Genomic DNA, 18,748 nt, shown 5'->3' on the forward strand with positions numbered 1-18,748 from the left:
ATTTATTTTTAAAAGTAAATGTCTTGGATCACAATAAAGGGCGAAATCTGATCATCAAATTGTAATTGGACATGGCAACATGAACGATTGTAATCAAACGCCATGCCCACAACAGTAGAACAGAACTCCGTGACATTTTTACTTTTAAACAATCACTTTTAAGCGCAGTCGATTTTAACTAGACTTCAAACGTTTTGAATCTGTCTAATTACAATAACAATTTCAATTGTGAGTTTTCTCTGTCATTTCTTTGTATGGAATTGATTTTCACAGAATAAGGATGAAGATTTAATTTAATCATTATCATGGAAAATCTAAGAAAGGTTTTGATGATAAATCCTATTTCTTTAGATTTCAATGTATACAATTCTTAAGAAAGGAAAATATTCCACATAAAATTTACAATGTTCGGACATAATCAGGACAACGATGATGAACCAGTGTTTGATAACCAGGGATGGAACCAAATCCATCGTGCGGCACACGATGGTTACATCCTGGAAGTGAATTTCAACCTTCATGAAAACAAAAATCTATTGGAGTTAGAAACGAAAGATGATAAGTATATGACACCGTTTCTTTGTGCAGTTGATGGAAATAGGTTAAAAGCCGTGGAACATTTATTGAAACATGGGGCGCGACCAGATGTCATAAATGCGCATAATCATGGCGCAGTCGAAATATGCGCGCTTAAAATTTACATAGAACTATTGAAATACTTCATAAAAATTAACAATCCATTGATCCCAGTGTGGAAAAGATTAATTCGTTTTTTTGATTCTGAAAGTGAAGAAGAAGCCGAGGCTGCAGGAAAGTGTCTACGTGTATTGACAGATAGACTAGATGACGAAAAGGTCAATCCTTCCTGGGAACAGTTTTACACTAACGGAGGTCTAGGCGTTGTAATTAATGTCGCTCGGAGTACTTTAAGTGATGAGGCTAAAATTCCTGCATTTCAAACTTTGCTGAATTTTATCGAAGTAACCGAAGTACAAGAACAGTTAGCATCCAATGGTGGAATAATTGCCTTTATAAGTCTCTTGAAGTCAAATAACCACTACGTGGTTCAGCTTTCCGCAGAAATTCTGAACGCCTTTGCAACAAGTAAGACATATGCTTTACAAATAACCCAAAATAATGGTATACCAGCCCTTGTCAAAGTGCTCCAGGAAATTCACAATGCCGAGGTTCTTATTCCAGTAGTAAACTGTTTAGGAAATCTTGCCGGGTCTGAGCCCAAGATCCAAGCTCAAGTAGGTACGTCACATGGATGTGTTACTCAGCTCGTGGTCTTATTCGAGGAATTCCATGACCACAGCTTCTTAGTATCTCTAACGAACGCTGTAGGTAAAATAGCCGACGAGGATGAAACAAATCAAAACAACTTTATACAATCTGGAATTGTACAACACATAATAGCACTAATGAAGATTAAGAACAGGGACATTCTGGTTTCAACAGTGGATGCAGTTCATAAATTAGCCGCAGGAAATGAGTCTGCACAGAAATCAATGGTCCATGATAATGTTCACGAACATATGTTAAAAATGTTACGAGTGACAAGAATAGTGGAGTTACAAGAAAAGACAGCTTTATCTCTGTGGTCAATGGCTGGTCAAGACTTTGATATCAAGAGATACATTGCTGATCAGATCGGGGTTCTGCTGCTAGTTCAGTTTTTAAACGCGCTTTCGTCAGACAAATTACACTACATGGGCTCAGAGTGTTTGCGTATTTTAGCACAAGGTCCTTTAAACTTCCAGACAGAAATAGCAAAATCTCAAGGAATACAACCACTATTAAAACTTCTTAGTTCCTCCAAAGTTTACATAGTTTCGAGTGCTATAAAAACACTAAGATACATCTGCTTAGGGGTGGGTTATGTACCACACAAGGAGAACCAGAACAGTTTGTTTCGCCTCGGCGCATTAAAGAACTTGATTGCATTGATGGTTTTATCGGAGGATGAGACGGTTCAAATTGAAGCCGCACTTGCTTTGGGAGCTGTGTCGCTAGGTAAACATCCTAATTAAAAAAAATATGTTAAACCCCACCATTTGAAGAGTGCATGTCACTATGTACAATTTACTTTATACCCTTACTCAACTATCTAAAAATATTAAGTTCAGGAAACAAAAGGTATTGATGACTATGACAATACTGTTTCGCTTCAATATGTAAATTAAATACATAGGAATGTTGTTTACCTCTACATTTAGTTTTAAATGTTCTTACACGATACAGAAAAAAAATCTAAATGTAATTCTAATGTTTAAACGTAAACTTGTATTCCTTCTAAAGTATGAATTCATTATGAATTGCAGGAAACCAAAATGTATTGGACGAAGTCAAGAAATTTCATGAATTTACATACGTTCGAATCTTGAAGTTAATGTACTCAGCGGACACAAACGTCCGTCTGCTAGCAGGTTTGGCTCTTTCAACCTTTGCCTATAACAATGTCGCCGAACAGAAAGATATATCTGACCAAGGAGGCGTGCGATTCAATAGTTTTCTACCATTCCTTCATTCAGAAAATGAAATGTTCAGATGTTTAGGGGCTTTCCAGGTAAATATTCCATAACAATTGGGGACGCAATATAATTATTTTTATTGAGTTTATTCTTCGTAGTACATGCATTTCAATGTTGGCGTCATTTTACACAATATGTCTTTTTTCTAACAATTGTCTTGGGCTTTTTCGTATGTCAAATAGGCCCTTCCTTATCTACTAACTGACACGCGCATTATTCAACAACAATGGTGTCTGGTTAAGAAAATGAGAGTGTACACTGATTCAGTGCAGGAGTAATCAAGGGAACCAAGATCCTAGTGGAATCAAGTAATATATCAACTCCTACATAATACACGACAAAAAAAAACAAAAAACAAATGTTGAATTACAATTGAAATCCACTGTATATAGACCGAATATATACTGAAACTGTCTATAACAAGACTTAAGCTGTCCTTCAGACCAATAGGCTATGGCTTTCAAATGGTTTCTTTGCTTGCATGGTTTGTTAAAAATTACAATCGCACTATGTGCTTTTATAATACAGGTGGTTGTCTTGGCGAGAATTATTCCAGATGCAGAACAGGCTTTATCTACTGCAGCAGGGATTAAAATACTAATTGATTTGGTTCAAGATTCCACAGACAATGCAATATTAGCTCTTTCTTGTGACTGTATAGCAAGACTTTCTCACACCAGAGCAGGTATTTTGAAACAATCTCGCACTCGTGTTCTTAAATCTTGACTTTTCCATACTGGGCAGGTAGGTATTTAGACTTTCCCTAGCTATAGGTGATATATGTGTCTCTTAATTGCTAAAATAACTTAAAAAACAAAACAAAAATAAGCATTCTAAACCAAACCAAACTTAAAGAAAAAGAGCCGAGTGCAGCTTGGTACTACCACAGTAAATTGAACTCAATTGAATTAAGACAAGTGTGGACACAATTCCAGTTTTTGACACACTTAAACATAAAGACTTACAATTCATTATGGACACAACAACCGACTTACAAAAAAATTGCACAATATTTTGAAACTGTTAATGGTAGAGACAATTTGCTATCATATTTCTTACAGCCGTGGGACAATTTACAAAAAAAAAGTAATAAAAACGAGATTATTTTTTAATAGACTTCCAAAGAATAACGTTTTTTTCCCTTTGACCCCTTGTTACTTAGAAACTATGAGAAATATTCTACTAGTGATTTTAAAAGACGGGTATGTAATTCTACGAGAATTCCAATATTTTTTTTTTCAAATTCGGACCATAAAATTGAATGAGAAACAAATCTTCTAGAAACATCACTTTTAAATAAGCACCCATATTTTTTTGCCCTTTTTTGCAGAACGTTTGGGGTCAGTGACCCCAGTTACTCTAGCAGCAAGTAACAATATATCAAAATTACGTGAAATTTGGTTCACTACTACTAAATTTCTCCAACGGAAAAAAAAAATAAAGACAACATTTAATGTACGGTCCTATAAAGAGTAATCAAGGGAACCAGACTCTAGCGGAAAATCCAGGGACAAAGACCAGACATGGTAAACAAACACAATAAAGAATATAAAGTAGGTAAAATAATACATACAAAGCAACAAAAGTAAATGAGCAACTCGGACTCCGCTAAAAACTGAGAGTATGGATCAGGTGCACCGGTAGGGTAAGCGTCCTCTGCATTTCTAGAAAACCCGCCGAGTTGCTCATAAAAAATCAATGCCGGGGTAGACGAAAGAGAAAAGGAAAACTGACAAACTGAACAAATCAGTTTTCATGGTGCAGATGGATACACCGCAACGATCCACGAGTACACGATGACGACCATAAAACTGCAGTAGTGATGACTTGTAGCAACATAACCCTGTTACAGAAGCCCAATTGTTGGAAGTCTAGAGCGATACAAAAAGTCCGAGAAGTTACAAGCTCTGGCATAACGTATGAGTTATGATATGAAAACTCCATACACAGGTGCTGAAGGGATGTTGCCACAGATGAAAAGAAAGTTGACAATTCTGAATAACAAGTCATCACGTTTGTCAATAGTGTTCCTTTTCCATCGATCTGTAAGTGTAGGTCAAGATATGAGACGGACTTCACACTGTCTGTAGTATCCTTTATCTCAAGCTCTTTGGGGTAGATTTGATGTAACAAATCCCCGAAACTATGATTGTTTAACGATAATACGTTATTTATGTAACGGAAACATGAGCAACCCGGACACCACCAAAAACTATCCAGAGATAAGACTGGGATTTTAACCTAAAAATGTTTATACTAGTACCAAACTGGCCAAGGAAAATTAAGCATTTTATATGGGGCGTCTTGATATAAAAAATAAATTTTCTGACAACAGTTTAAATTTTGAAGATTTTTTACAAGTACCACTCCGTTTAAGAATCTGGCTATGGGCACATCATTTTTCTCAATTCAAATTCTTTTTGCCTCAAATATATTCAATACATCTTGAAAACAACCAAAACGATATTTTAGGTAGTTTTTGACTGCTTATATAGTGAAAATTTACAGGAAAATTTTCCTGCAATTTATGCATAGTGCATTTCAACTAAATTTGAGGTATCAACATCTTAAAAAAGGCAAATTTTGCAAAAACTTTGATGGTTATTTCTAAAGGTAATGAGGTATAAATACTTGGATAAAGCAATTGCATCTCTGTTTTGTTTTCTTTATAAGTCACACCTTATACACATTTTGTCTGATTCTTAGACAGAGAAGTACTTTAATAGGTATCTAAAACCCAATTTTCTGATTTAAAGAATTCACTTTCTGATATCAGATATATAAAACTATTTATGATATCAGAAAATCAATTTTTTGATATCATAAAATATCTTTCTGATATAAAAAAAAGTGGACGGCATTTCTGTGGACTGCTAATTGTCTTTCTTAAAGTTAAATTTCTAATATCAGAATATCATCTAATTTTTTATATTAGAGAATTATTTACTGATAATTTCCTATTACTGGTATCATTTAATGGAATTTCTAATAGATACTAAAGGCTCTAAAGAGCCTATATCGCTCACCCGGGTTGATAAGTAACATTCTATTTTTAATAAAAGCAGCCATGTTTTAGAAAAAGATTCCTAACACTCATACCAACTTTCATTGAATTCAGTCCAGTAATAGAGTGGAAAACAAAAAAAAAAAAACCCAAAACATTAAAAAGGAAAAAAATGGATATAATATCGGTTCACAAATTTTCACGGAAATTGGTGTACAGGTAGATCTCACCATTCTGAACATTTATAGACAGTCAGAATCTGGCTAAACCTAATGGTTTTGGAGATATTTGCAAAAATATACTGTTTCACCCAATGTTCAATTTTTAGTAACAGTAGCCATGTTTTTACACGGATCAAACACCTAACAATTATTTGTGCAGAATATTCTTAGAAACAATCATGCCAAGTTTGGTTCAAAATGGTCCATTAGTTTCAGAGAAGATTTTTGAAAATTCTAGTATCAAAAATTGCAACAACAAAAAAATTAAAAAGGGCAATAACTCCTGAATTGGTCAATTGATATTCATGAAAATTCATACACTGATAGATCCCATCATGCTGAGCAATTTTATCCCAGACCTTACGATTTTCGGAGATATTTGCCCAAAAACTTCTGTTTGACCCCTATGATCTTTTTTTAGTAATTGTGGCCTCGTATTTTTCACAGATTAAAAAACTCAATGGTCATTTTGTGTAGGATATCCTAAGGAACAACCAAGCTAAGTTTTGTTCTGATCGGTCAAGTAGTTTCAGAGAAGATTTTTTAAATGTGTCCACAGACGGACAATGACTATGGCCACCAAGTGATGGCATAATAATTTCACTTGACCATTGGTTACAAATCACTACTTATTTTCTGATATCAGTAAAATGCATTTTTTCATATCAAAAAATATATATCTGATATAAAAAAAAATAAACTGAAATTAAAAAAAAAAATAAAGAATGAATAGTAAAAATGTCCAATAATTCTAAAACTATACCTTCATTTATACTTTGACACAGGTATACCATCAGCTTTTCTATCGATTGATACTGTGGATCATCTGTGTCAGTTATTACTACACAGTATGGAACAAGTGCGAGGTTGTGCTGCCATAGCTTTGGGATATCTATCCTTTAACCATACTGGAGAAAGACAGATTCTTAACAAGTATGATCATCATTGCTTATTTTTTTCCTTGAAATTTTCAATAATTTTTATATTTTTTTTTCTTTCTTGAATAAAATTTAAATTCTCTAGCAACACCAACATTAGGTAAATATAATCAGGTTTTTAGCCAAGTAGATATAGTTGTTCACTTCTTAAAATATATGTACAGTGTACCAAAAATACTTAAGTAACGGAGAAGTGATAGTATAAACCATAGGCAGATCAAAGTGTGAGCCCTAGTCCAGAACTACATGTATCACTTTTAAAAGTTATATTTTATGTTAAACCATAGTAATATATATCGACAGATAATCAAGCAAGTTCATTATTTAACTTTGTTTTCTTAATACAAGTTGATCTGATACCTATTTTTCTACATTTTTCTTGAAATTTGGGGCCCCAGATTTGCCCCTCCTTCTTATTTGAAAATCTTTGGATCAGCCACTGTCAACTCACTGTGATATACATATTTATTTTAATCAAGTAGAGTTGAAAAATATTTTTCTGGTGCAAATGTCAAGTAAATGCATTTTGTAATTGTTTATAGATGCAGAGGGAACCCATACATGATGAGAATCTTGCTCCACTACACACAGAACAGTAAAATTAGTCCTTCAATGTTAGAAGGTTGGAAACACTATAGAAAAGTAGGACTACCCCCTGTCAAGTAAGAGATTCATTTTTATTGGATAGAAAAAATTATCAGTCAAATTTTCATTTACCAAAGAAACAAGCTAAAACTGTCATGTAACAAGTTCACCTCTAATTTTAAAGATATACAACTACAAATATTTGTATCAAAAATCAACCTATAAACTTGTGCAAGTGTATATTGTGTGCCATGGTATAATGACACAAACAAAGTCTTATCTGAATATGACTGAAATTTACAACAGGTTTACACTGTTTATTGTAGAGATGACCAAGAAAATTTGATTGGCTATAACCCCCCTGGAACTGGACCAATCACACCCGATGATCTCTCTAACAATAGTAGTCCAGTAACCCAGTACCTTGCAGGGAAAGACAGCAGGATGACCCATCGTACCTCTAGGTCTGGTTCAAAACAACATGATATATCACCAACACTACTACACACAGAAGCTTCATTTAAATCAAGCAACTTATCACTTGACTTCCAAGATTCACGATCATCTTCTATTGTCACAAATGTCAAAAGTTAAATGTCGAATTTTAGATCATTACACAATTTTATGAACATCAAACTACATTAAGATGACATTGAATAGTATTGTGAAAGTACCAGCTTATATAATTCATGGGTTTCCAAGAAAACAAGGGAATGTTGGAAGGCACATATTTCAATACGCACAACCCATGAAGTTTCAATGGCAAAGTGACTAAAAATTACTAATTAACATATTAATAAAACAATGTGCTTCTCATCATTCATATATATCATTTTTTTTTATCTGGAATACCATAGTCTCCAGTTGTCATGACTACAAGTGTTTATGATAAAGTAATTGAAAATGTTTGATGATGAACTGACTATAAGAAAAATGTAAAGTGTTATATTATCAGACTCATTTGTATATATCAAGTAAGTTTTATTGTACAAATGCCTCTCATTGTTGCAGAAAACTGTAACTATTTATGACCAATTACAATAACATTCAATTTGACGAGCATTTTCTTTTATAAAGAATTAAAATGTTACAGAGAAACTATTGTTGTCAATAAGTATAAAAATGAATCTGAACACTGCCAAGTACCATTTACAATGTATGAAAGTTTAATAAAGTACTATGTACAAGGTGTCAGAACAAAAAAAAAAAAAACAGTAATATAAAAAAAAATCAGGAATCTTATACCATTATACCAGATGACACCAAATCCATACAAAATTAATTACAACAGCATATATTTGGTGATGTGAATAATCTTTTCAGGAAAACATAAGTATCAGTTTAATAATCATCAAGAATTTTTTCCTAGGGTCATGCTCGTGTCCTCTGTTGTGTTGCTAGACACTGATTCACAACTTCTAATAAGTGACTATTCTCTAACGCTGCAGCTACTCTTTCTTTGTCAGCTAACTGTTTGTTCACTGAAAAAATAAACTGTCATAACTTTATTGGTTTCTAAATTTTGTACTGTAATCAAGTAGTTTGGCATATCAAGCTGAATTAAACTTTTTTATGAGATAGGACATAGGGTAGTGGTAATTCTATTTTATATGGGATAGGACATAGGGTAGCGGTAATTCCATTTTATATGAGATAGGACATAGGGTAGCGGTAATTCTATTTTATATCGGCTAGGACATAGGGAAGCGGTAATTCTATTTTATATGAGATAGGACATAGGGTAGTGGTAATTCTATTTTATTAGAGATAGGACAGGGGGTAGCGGTAATTCTATTTTATATGAGATAAGACAGAGGGTAGCGGTAATTCTATTTTATATGAGATAAGACAGAGGGTAGCGGTCATTCTATTTTATATGAGATAGGACAGAGGATTGCAGTTATTCTATTTTATATGAGATAAAACAGAGGGTAGCGGTTATTCTATTTTATACAACCATTCCGAGAACAAATTTCAAATCAATGCAAGTTAATGTTTTTGTTGAAATGCATAATATGTACAAACTTATTATAGGAAGTTATATTGCAGTGGTGACTTCCTCCCACAGGTAGATTTAAATATACTACACCCAATAATGGAGAACTCCTCCACCACTTGTCATAATGAGGGCTTACAGTGCCAGGGGTCCAATGTTGGAATCCTGGCTGGTGTGCTCTATTCCTATAATATCTATAATCAAGGACTGAAGTCTTCAAAATCTCTAATTGTCAAATGTTCTCTGCTACTGATTTTGGCTTATACTTTCAATATCCGAAATGGCACAAATGCGATATGTTCTAAAATTAGGGTGACTTCTGTTAGAATCTTGATTCCCTCGATATGATTGCATACTCTTTTGTAACCGTGATGACACTAATGTTTTCAATCAAAACAACTGGTTACCTGGAACCAGATTAAACAACTGGCAATAACTATATACAGATATCAGCACCCTGATAATGTATATGACCTATAAAGTCAATTGCAATGGGCCCCTATGTTTGAATCGGGAACTGGGTAATATTACATAAATTAAATGCTAACCAATCATATCATCTTTCAAACTTCCCGTTCTCATACAAGTAAAAAACACATATAGACAAGTGTATGATACTTTTTAAAAGAGGTACATTTTAACCATCTTCAGGTCACTTATGATATTGACCTGGGAACCAGATTAGGAACCAGATTAAACAACTGGAAATAAATATCTATAGATATCAGGGCCCTGATATGTATATGACCTATATAGGCTTATAACGAGCCGCTGTGCCTGAATAAGAAACTGATCATTTCATGCAAACTTCTTGTTCTCATACAAGCAAGAAACACATGTAGAACACACATGCATGATATTTAAGAGGTACATTTTTACCTCGCATGAAGCTAGAACTATGACGCTATGGCAGTAAACACAGCACAGATCTGCAGCATAACATGGAGTAGTAATATGTAATTATGCAAATCATATGCAAATATAAAGTACTGAAAATATGAGTGAAAGAAGTCACTAACAATATTAACAACTTAAAAATAAGTTACCTGCTTCTTCAGATGCATGGGATCCTGGTGTTATGGAAACATCCACCTAAAAAATTGGTCAAAGTTATTTCTTAATTCTCCTTTGGCTGAATTTTGATGTGGAATGCAAAAAATATAAACTAGAGGCTCTAAAGAGCCTGAATAGCTCACCTGGTTTGATAAGCAACATTCTATTTTTGTAAAAGCAGCCAAAATTTTTCTTTGAATAAAAATTCCTGACACTCATACCTAAGGAACAATCATATCAATTTTCATTAAATTCTTGAGATTAAATTTCGGAAAAGGGCAATTACTTTAACATGACTTAACAGATTTACAAGGAAGTAGGACCATTGATAGATCTCACTGTGCTAAACTCTTTTACCTGTCAGATTTTTGCTAAATCTAACAGTTTGGGAAATATATGCGAAAATATTCTGTCTGACCCCTGTCTTCTATTTATAGTAACTGTGGCCATGTTTTTTTCAAAGGATCAAAATTCCCACATCATATCTATGCAGAATACCCTATGAAACATTCATACCAAATTTAGTTCAAATTGGCCCAGCTGTTTCAGAAGATTGTTAATGATGATGACATACATGATGATAATAGCTCACTTACTTAGGCATTTGGCCAGGTGAGCAAAAACAGATAGGGTGAATTTGTTTTTCATATCTTCTGACACTACAGTGAACAAGGATGTGAGGTTTCATTCCATTTCAATCAATATTCTGGTCAATAATTCAGTGAATTTCATGCTGAGTACTTTTTTAAATACAGAATCAATATAAATTACTGGTGAGTGCAATTATGCTTTAAAGTGTTTCTGATTTTATGTATAAATTAAAAGCATTAACATTTTATTATGTAATTATACTGAGTATGCTGTAGTATAGAATATAAAATGTCCTTTACAAAACTAGAAAAACTGTGAGCAATGCTCACTAAATTGATACCCCCACTCCCCCACTTAATAACATGCACATTCAGGCCTCCAAATTGATTTAGATCAAAATCTAAAATAAAAGGTGCACTGACTGAGGGGTTTTTCAACGTCCTTGACTACCCTGTCAGGTATTGCATAGAGGGTGGGAGCGCAATTCGAATATGTAATAAAGATTTTGTGAAAATGTAATAAAATTCCACTCAGTGGTGTAGGAGGAGTATGGATAAGAGATGGGTCCTCCCATTTCCCCATGTTCATCAATAACGAAGTCTTTGTTTTGCTATGTGAAACCCCTTAAATGATTTGGATCAAAGTCTAAAATAGGAGGTTCACAATGGGAATATGTAATAAAGATTCTGTGAAAGATTCATTACATTTCATTCAGTGGTGTAGGAGGAGTAACCGATAACAGATACATCCCCCTTGCATAAGAGACGGACGGAAGGACAGTCACCTCTATCACTATATACCTCCACTTTGGGGTATAACAAATATTACTACTAATTAGCTTGAATCTCGGAGGTAGAGATCGGAGAAGTTTGACCCTAATAGATATACCTTGAATCTCGGAGGTAGAGATCGGAGAAGTTTGACCCTAATAGACATACCTTGAATCTCTGAGGTAGAGATCGTAGAAGTTTGACCCTAATAGATAAGCCAATCAGTGTAGCCATACTACAGTGAGGGATTGTAGGAGTAAACTGAATAGTCACTCTGCTAGTATCATCATCAACCTGAAAATACAAAACTGAAAAGTCACAATGCTAGTATCATCATCAACCAGAAAATACAAAACTGAAAAGTCACAGTGCTAGTATCATCATCAACCTGAAAATACAAAACTGAAGTCACACTGCTAGTATCATCATCAACCTGAAAATACAAAACTGAAAAGTCACACTGCTAGTATCATAATCAACCTGAAAATACAAAACTGACAAGTCACACTGCTAGTATCATCATCAACCTGAAAATACAAAACTGACAAGTCACACTGCTAGTATCATCATCAACCTGAAAATACAAAACTGACAAGTGCCACTGCTAGTATCATCATCAACCTGAAAATACAAAACTGACAAGTCACACTGCTAGTATCATCATCAACCTGAAAATAAAAAACTGAAAAGTCACACTGCAAGTATCATCAAATGTGTGTGTAAAGTGTATACCAAAATTTGCGATATTCATATGATTATAAAAGTAGGAGATGTGGTAGCATTGCCAATGAGACAGATTAGTATCTTTTAACTTAAACCTTCAACTATGTTAACTGAAAAGTCACTGTGTAAGTATCTTCATCAACCTGAAAAATTTGTTTCACTTCTAAGTTTCATCTTCAAGTTCATGTATGTTCAAACTACTGTAAATGTACTAATTTCCACGGTGTTCTAATTTTTGCTATTTTCGCAATAGACAGAAAACCGCGAAAAATAATACCCATGAAATTAATTTTGGCACTATTTAACGCTCAACATTTTTGAAAACCGCGAAAATTGATACCCGTGAATATGTTCACTTGACAGAATCTGCGAAAATAAATACCGGTATGTTCATAGTATTGAAGCCCTTCAATAGAGAACCATGATGAATTGTCATGCTATGTATACCCCCACTCGTTCAGATCGTTGATGTTTGACAGTAACCAAAATCAGGAAGTTGATATCAGATAGTAATCAAAATAACTTAAAAAGTATGCCCTATTTATATAAAGCCACTCACCAAATTTGGAAATAGCATACAAAAAGTTTAAAATTGACTGATCTACATTATTCAGAATGTTAGTATGTATGTGATGTCAACAGGTTTGTGTATAAAACTGAATCACAACCTTTCGCACGTGTAATGGGAATTTTAATCATTTTAATACTACAAGAAAAAAAGTTTGGTGACCCTCAACTTCCTTTTCAAAACATGAAAGAATGTCGGTTAGTTGTTCTCTATATTTTTTTTAAAGAAATTCTATATGCTTAGTACCAGGTTTTAAATAGCTTTGAAAAAAGTGAAATTCCCTACAAAATCCATATAAAATATTGCAAAAAATTGCCTATCAATATATTAAGGCTCAATTATCTTGAAATCAAGTTCGTTGAACTATGTTTTTTACATTAAATTTCTTAAGTACATGTATGTTCATTGAAGATCATCTTTAAGAAAAACTAACAAAAATTTATATACTAGAATCATTATGGTCTACTTTAATAAAAAGATTTCAGCTTACCTCCACTTTACTTTCTTCTACAACATTCAGTTCTTCTAATGTAAGGGGGTGTTCTGGGTCATTAATTACACGAATCAAATCTGAAAAAAAAATTTGGAATTATAAAACATGTACAAAATCCATTCACTTTCCAAAACAGATAACAAATTATATTTTCAAAATAGCACCTCTAAAAAGCCTGAATCCAAAAACTGGTTTCAATTTTGCTTTTAAATTTTGTATGTGTGTTTACAGAATATGTTTGTCAATTGTATGTCCACTTGTGAATGATAATGATGATATATATATATGTGTGTGTGTGTGTGTGTGTGTGTAAATCAATGTTATGTTTTAATTATTGTTATTAATAGAATTTATTTAACTTCACACTATTTCAGCTTAATATCACAATGGAATGTGAAAAAGTAGACCAAGACTATGTCATTGGACAATAGATATATTCATTTGCACAAAAAATTTACAATAAATGGTTATGGCATGAATACAACAATGCAATACTAAAGAACAGTAAAATAGCAACTAACTTCATGTGACAATGTTATTTATATATGATAGAAATAGACAAGTAAAAATAAAAGAGAAAAATTAACACTTTCAAATTCAATCAGATCTGAGAATCCAGCATTTGTTCAGGAATTCAATTTAAGTCTCAATGAAAGTACTGTATACCAGACAGCCAGACAGTTTGCGTAGTCTACTTGTGAGGGCTGAAATATCTAAGCCCAACTTGACTCCAGGCAAGAGTTGCTCCTGTGGTGACAAAAGGTGTAAATGTTGCAACCAAATGCACCACTCATCATCATTCACCAGCACAGTCACAGGGAAATGCTACAAAATATTTTGCAATGTGCACTGCAAGAGTGCTAATGTAATATATTTGCTCCACTGTCCCATCTGTGGCCTTCAATATGTTGGTGAATCTAAACAGTCTTTTCACAAGAGCTTGAATGGACACAGGAGCGACCTAACAAAAAAGCCTTTATTCCCAGTGAGTCAACACTTCAGATTACCTAACCACTGCCTTGATGATTTCAACAATAGAAAATCTTCATCCTGGAACAAAACACGATCTGGAGCGATCTACAGAGAGTGAAGCGGGAGGGATTTTGGATAAAAGAACTCCGTGTTTTACACCCACACGGAATTAACAAAAAACATTAAGTTCTTCCTATTTTGTATAGTTTCTTATAACAGTATTTGTAAATATTTTTAGTTTATAGTTCAGTATTCAAGATCAACACACAACGTGTGTCTATAACACAATGTTCAAGATCTGTGTTACTGTCGGTAAAATTTTATATGTCACTGGTATTCACCTGTTTAGGTAGTGAGTTGTGCTCACAGATCATTTACTTTCATACACACTCAGTTTATTTAAGGCACTGAAGAAGGTCATTTGTTGACTGAAAATTTGCCCATTATACATTTGATTATAGTGTGTTAACATCTTTATCGGTATCGTTGTACAATCCTTTAGACTTATATATAAATATATATATATATATGACAGGATTTATAAATCAAATTTAAAGAAATTGCCTTAACTGTTTCAGTCAATTCATTTAAAAGAATCAAATATCAATCGGTACCAGTTTTTCCGAGTATAGATTTTTCAGAAATACAAATAATGAATACTAGTTCATACATTTTATTAATTAGGAAATATTATTTTTATCTTTCAGTAAAAACTCATATAGGTAAACACTAAGTTCATTTGTGAACCTTCCCTTTACCTCTCAGCAAAAATTTATAAACAAACTGTTGAAGGTTTTGAAATTTGGATTCTAGTACAAGAGTAATCAAGGGAGCCAAGATTCTAGTGGAAATCAAAAGAATGTAATCCAGGGACAAAGACCACATATGGAAAACAGACAAACACAACAAAAAACATAAAGCAGCTAAAATAATACAAACACAGTCATAAAAGTAAATGAGCAACTCGGACTCCACTAAAAACTGGGAGCATGAACCAGGTGCACCAGTAGGTTAAGCATGCTCTGCTTCCCTAGAAACACCTGCTGAGTTGCTCATAAAAAGTCAAGTTCGGGGTAGACAAATGAGGAAAGGAAAACTATGACCCATTGAATAAATCAGTTTTCATGGTGCAGATGGATACACTCTAACGATCCACGAGTTCATGATGACGACCGTAAAACTTCTGTAGTGATGACTTCAATCTTGTAGCAACATAACCCTGTTCTAGAAGCCTATTTGTTAGAGTTCTAGCATGATACAAAAAGTCTGCGTAGTTTTGGCAAGCTCTGGCATAACGTATGAGTTGTGATATGAACACTCCATATGCAGGTGCTGAAGGAATGTTGCAATATATGAAAGGAAAGTTGACAATTCTGAATGATAAGTCATCATGTTTGTCGTAAAGTTTGGTCAATAGTTTTCCTTTACCATTGATTTCTAAGTGTTGGTCAAGATATGAGGCTGACCTCACAGTGTCTATAGTATCCTTTATCTCAAGTTCTTTGGGGTAGATGCGATGTATCAAATCCCTGAAATTAGGATTGTTTAAAGATAATATGTCATCTTCATTGCGGAAACTGTGATCAAAGGATCTAGCCAAACAATATTCTTTCTTTCGGATCAGATCAGCTATAAAGTCAGCCTCATAAGAGTGAAGGAATAGGTCAGCAAGTAAAGGAGCACAATTTGTTCCCATTGGAATGCCAACCGTTTGTGGAATAACACGTCCACCACACTGGACAAATATGTTGTCGATTAAAAATTCCAGCATTTTGTAAGCATCTTTCTCTGTATATTTGGAAGATGATTTGGAATTATTTCTTACAAAGTACCAGTATGAGGAATCTCTACCAAGAACTATATATTTGTATCTAGGTTTACCAACTTTTTGGAAAAACAACGATGTATAATGTTTTTAAGTCAGGATTTTAACTGAGTATGGGGAATTTAAGTATACAGTGTTGAATAATCATAGGTTTTAATGTTATTATATTCAGATAATAGTCTTGAACTGTTTGTCTCCAAAGGATCTTTAGAGTTTTTCAGGATCAACATTGAATTAATACCAGTACAGGAGTAACAAGTATCATGGTAGGACTGCAGACCCTCTTTGACAGTTGTGAGTATAGAAGTTCAAAGTTTTGAAAGAGGTTTGGTGGTACATTTTGCAGATCCAGCTATGATACGTTGTTTGTATGTATTCTTGTGGAGTTTAGGAATCTAGTACATAGATGGTAAATGGCAATCATCCTCCTTGGTAGAGAGACCAAAAGAGGATAGCACAGATTTATGGTTTTCCACAATCTCTTCTTTGGAGAGTGTGGTAGCATTATAGGTGTCATCACTGCTCTTATTTTCTACGTCTACCTCTGATAATAAACATTGGATGTAAAATGTTTTGCAGACAAAAACAATGTTGTTTTGGGCTTTGTCTGCTGGTACGACAATATATTTATCATGTATTGTAGACAATGGTTTTGTTACATCGGAAAAAGAATAAGAAATGAAAGAGAGAAAAATATTCTGCATTACTTGAGAAAAGAGAATGCTGTGGTTCTTTTTGACAGGTCGAAACCACAAGATTTCTCATGTACTCAAGAATTTCATGCCTCTTAGACCAAATAAGGAGCAAAAAAGTAGACTCTGCTCAGGTATTATCATATGACCCAACCGCTCAATCACTATAGTCCACTTCTACAGTTGCTCACATGAAAATTATAATTTAACTCTTTTAACTTTTCTGGTTATGTTTTAGTTCCAATTTGAAATATTTTGGATTTATTTGATATTTTGATTCCATGCTCACTCAAGAAAATTATGGAAATTTGATCTAACCATTAGGATTTTGCATTCAAGTAATTACCTGACTGGGCATTTTCAATGGAGGTGCACCCTTACTTCCCAGACTTGTTATTAACTAGGTAATGTACTGACAGTAAATCGGTACAAGGAAATACTACTTTATACAGTACTTTTAATATTCCATATAAAAGAAAGACAATAATGAAAGTTGTTAGGCGAAAATATCACTTGAAAATGTACTTTAAAATTGTATTAAAACACTCAAAAACGACTTATAGTAAACATGCAATAATGACATATTCAGGTATCACATTGACTTTATTGGTTGGTCATTCAATATATATATACATGTACTCAATGTCCTTACAACATGTACATGTATATAGTAACTCTGTTAGAGCAAATTGTGAAGTCATTTATGTTGATCCTCAAAATGATATTTTTGTTTGGGGAAACAAATTCTGAAGAAAAATTTAGGGATGCTTCTAACTTTTGAACAAATTGTAAGAAATGACATGATTCAGGCACTGGCATTAGATGTTCTCTTTATTAAGAAACTGTGCAAATGTGAAGAAAAATATAGTGTCAATGTGTAACATTTATAGTGCCCTGTCCAACTGTCCAAACATCTATATACAATGTACAAATTTACTTTACAAATACTTCATTGGCACATACTTAATTACAGTGCATGGCCTGTTACAACAATAAACGTACATTTCAGTGAAACATGATCAATTTAAGATATACCATTATATTATAATTGTTTAATATTACTGTATTATTCAATATTATTGGAGAATTATATCTCTAATTTTAAAGCAATTCAGTATTAATGTGGAGGACATTCTCAAAATATTTTGTGATATAGATCTACTATTTAAAAGAAATGTAGCAATGCATGGACGTTATGCTGTGTATTGTGCTGTTGTTTATTATGTATATATAATTCATCAACACTTTGATAACTCTGTGAATGCTAACCCTTGTAGTGGAAAGCTGCTATGATCCTTTGTAATACATTGTATATGGTAGTGGGTGGCAATCGTAGATTGTCATTCTAAATCTAATATCTATAGACTACCAGTATTCGGACTAATTATCTATTATTTGGACTGAACCGATTTATACTGGATCCACAACTTTCACAAGCACATTCATTTTACCTGCACATGCATGAAGTTGCTAAAGTACAGTTGCTTCACAGTTTTCATCAAAGTTCTCATTAAATTTTGATGTGTGCTCCAGATAGTGGAGGAAATACTAAAGAAAGAAGTGTAGCAATGAACTTTTATCCATACCAAACACTTCTCTGTTGTCTATTTTGTCTGTGATACTGTCGTCCACCTCTTCTGGTAATATCGGTCTCTCTGTGCCAACTTGATAAACTGTTGGGTTTGCATTGTCTAGTACTGAAGACATTGTTACATGATTCTAATTTGTTCCGTAATTTTTTTTCCCGAAACTGTCCTTGATATTTCACGGTTGAACTTCCGGT

At 33.6% G+C, this 18,748-nt stretch overlaps 2 protein-coding genes across 2 annotated transcripts; one reads left to right on the forward strand and one right to left on the reverse strand.

The window, feature by feature from the left end:
* The first annotated feature begins 111 nt into the window (after window positions 1–111).
* Window positions 112–8,338, forward strand: LOC148615558 (ankyrin and armadillo repeat-containing protein-like). The gene is made up of 6 exons (XM_088581920.1): window positions 112–2,016; window positions 2,325–2,569; window positions 3,063–3,219; window positions 6,545–6,692; window positions 7,240–7,359; window positions 7,609–8,338. The coding sequence occupies exons 1-6, from the start codon at window positions 405–407 to the stop codon at window positions 7,874–7,876; spliced, it is 2,550 nt and encodes an 849-aa protein (XP_088438046.1). The 5' UTR covers window positions 112–404; the 3' UTR covers window positions 7,877–8,338.
* On the reverse strand, window positions 8,212–18,692 carry LOC148615559 (cytosolic iron-sulfur assembly component 2B-like). The gene is made up of 5 exons (XM_088581924.1): window positions 18,552–18,692; window positions 13,474–13,553; window positions 11,861–11,986; window positions 10,325–10,370; window positions 8,212–8,763 (listed from the first exon to the last, which is right to left on the reverse strand). Exons 1-5 carry the CDS (start codon window positions 18,670–18,672, stop codon window positions 8,654–8,656), a joined length of 483 nt encoding a protein of 160 aa, XP_088438050.1. The 5' UTR covers window positions 18,673–18,692; the 3' UTR covers window positions 8,212–8,653.
* Window positions 18,693–18,748: the final 56 nt, after the last annotated feature.

Source organism: Perna viridis, chromosome 5, assembly GCF_037379345.1.
Source record: "Perna viridis isolate PV_CMFRI_1.1 ecotype Kerala chromosome 5, ASM3737934v1, whole genome shotgun sequence".
Taxonomy (NCBI): Eukaryota; Metazoa; Mollusca; class Bivalvia; order Mytilida; family Mytilidae; genus Perna; species Perna viridis.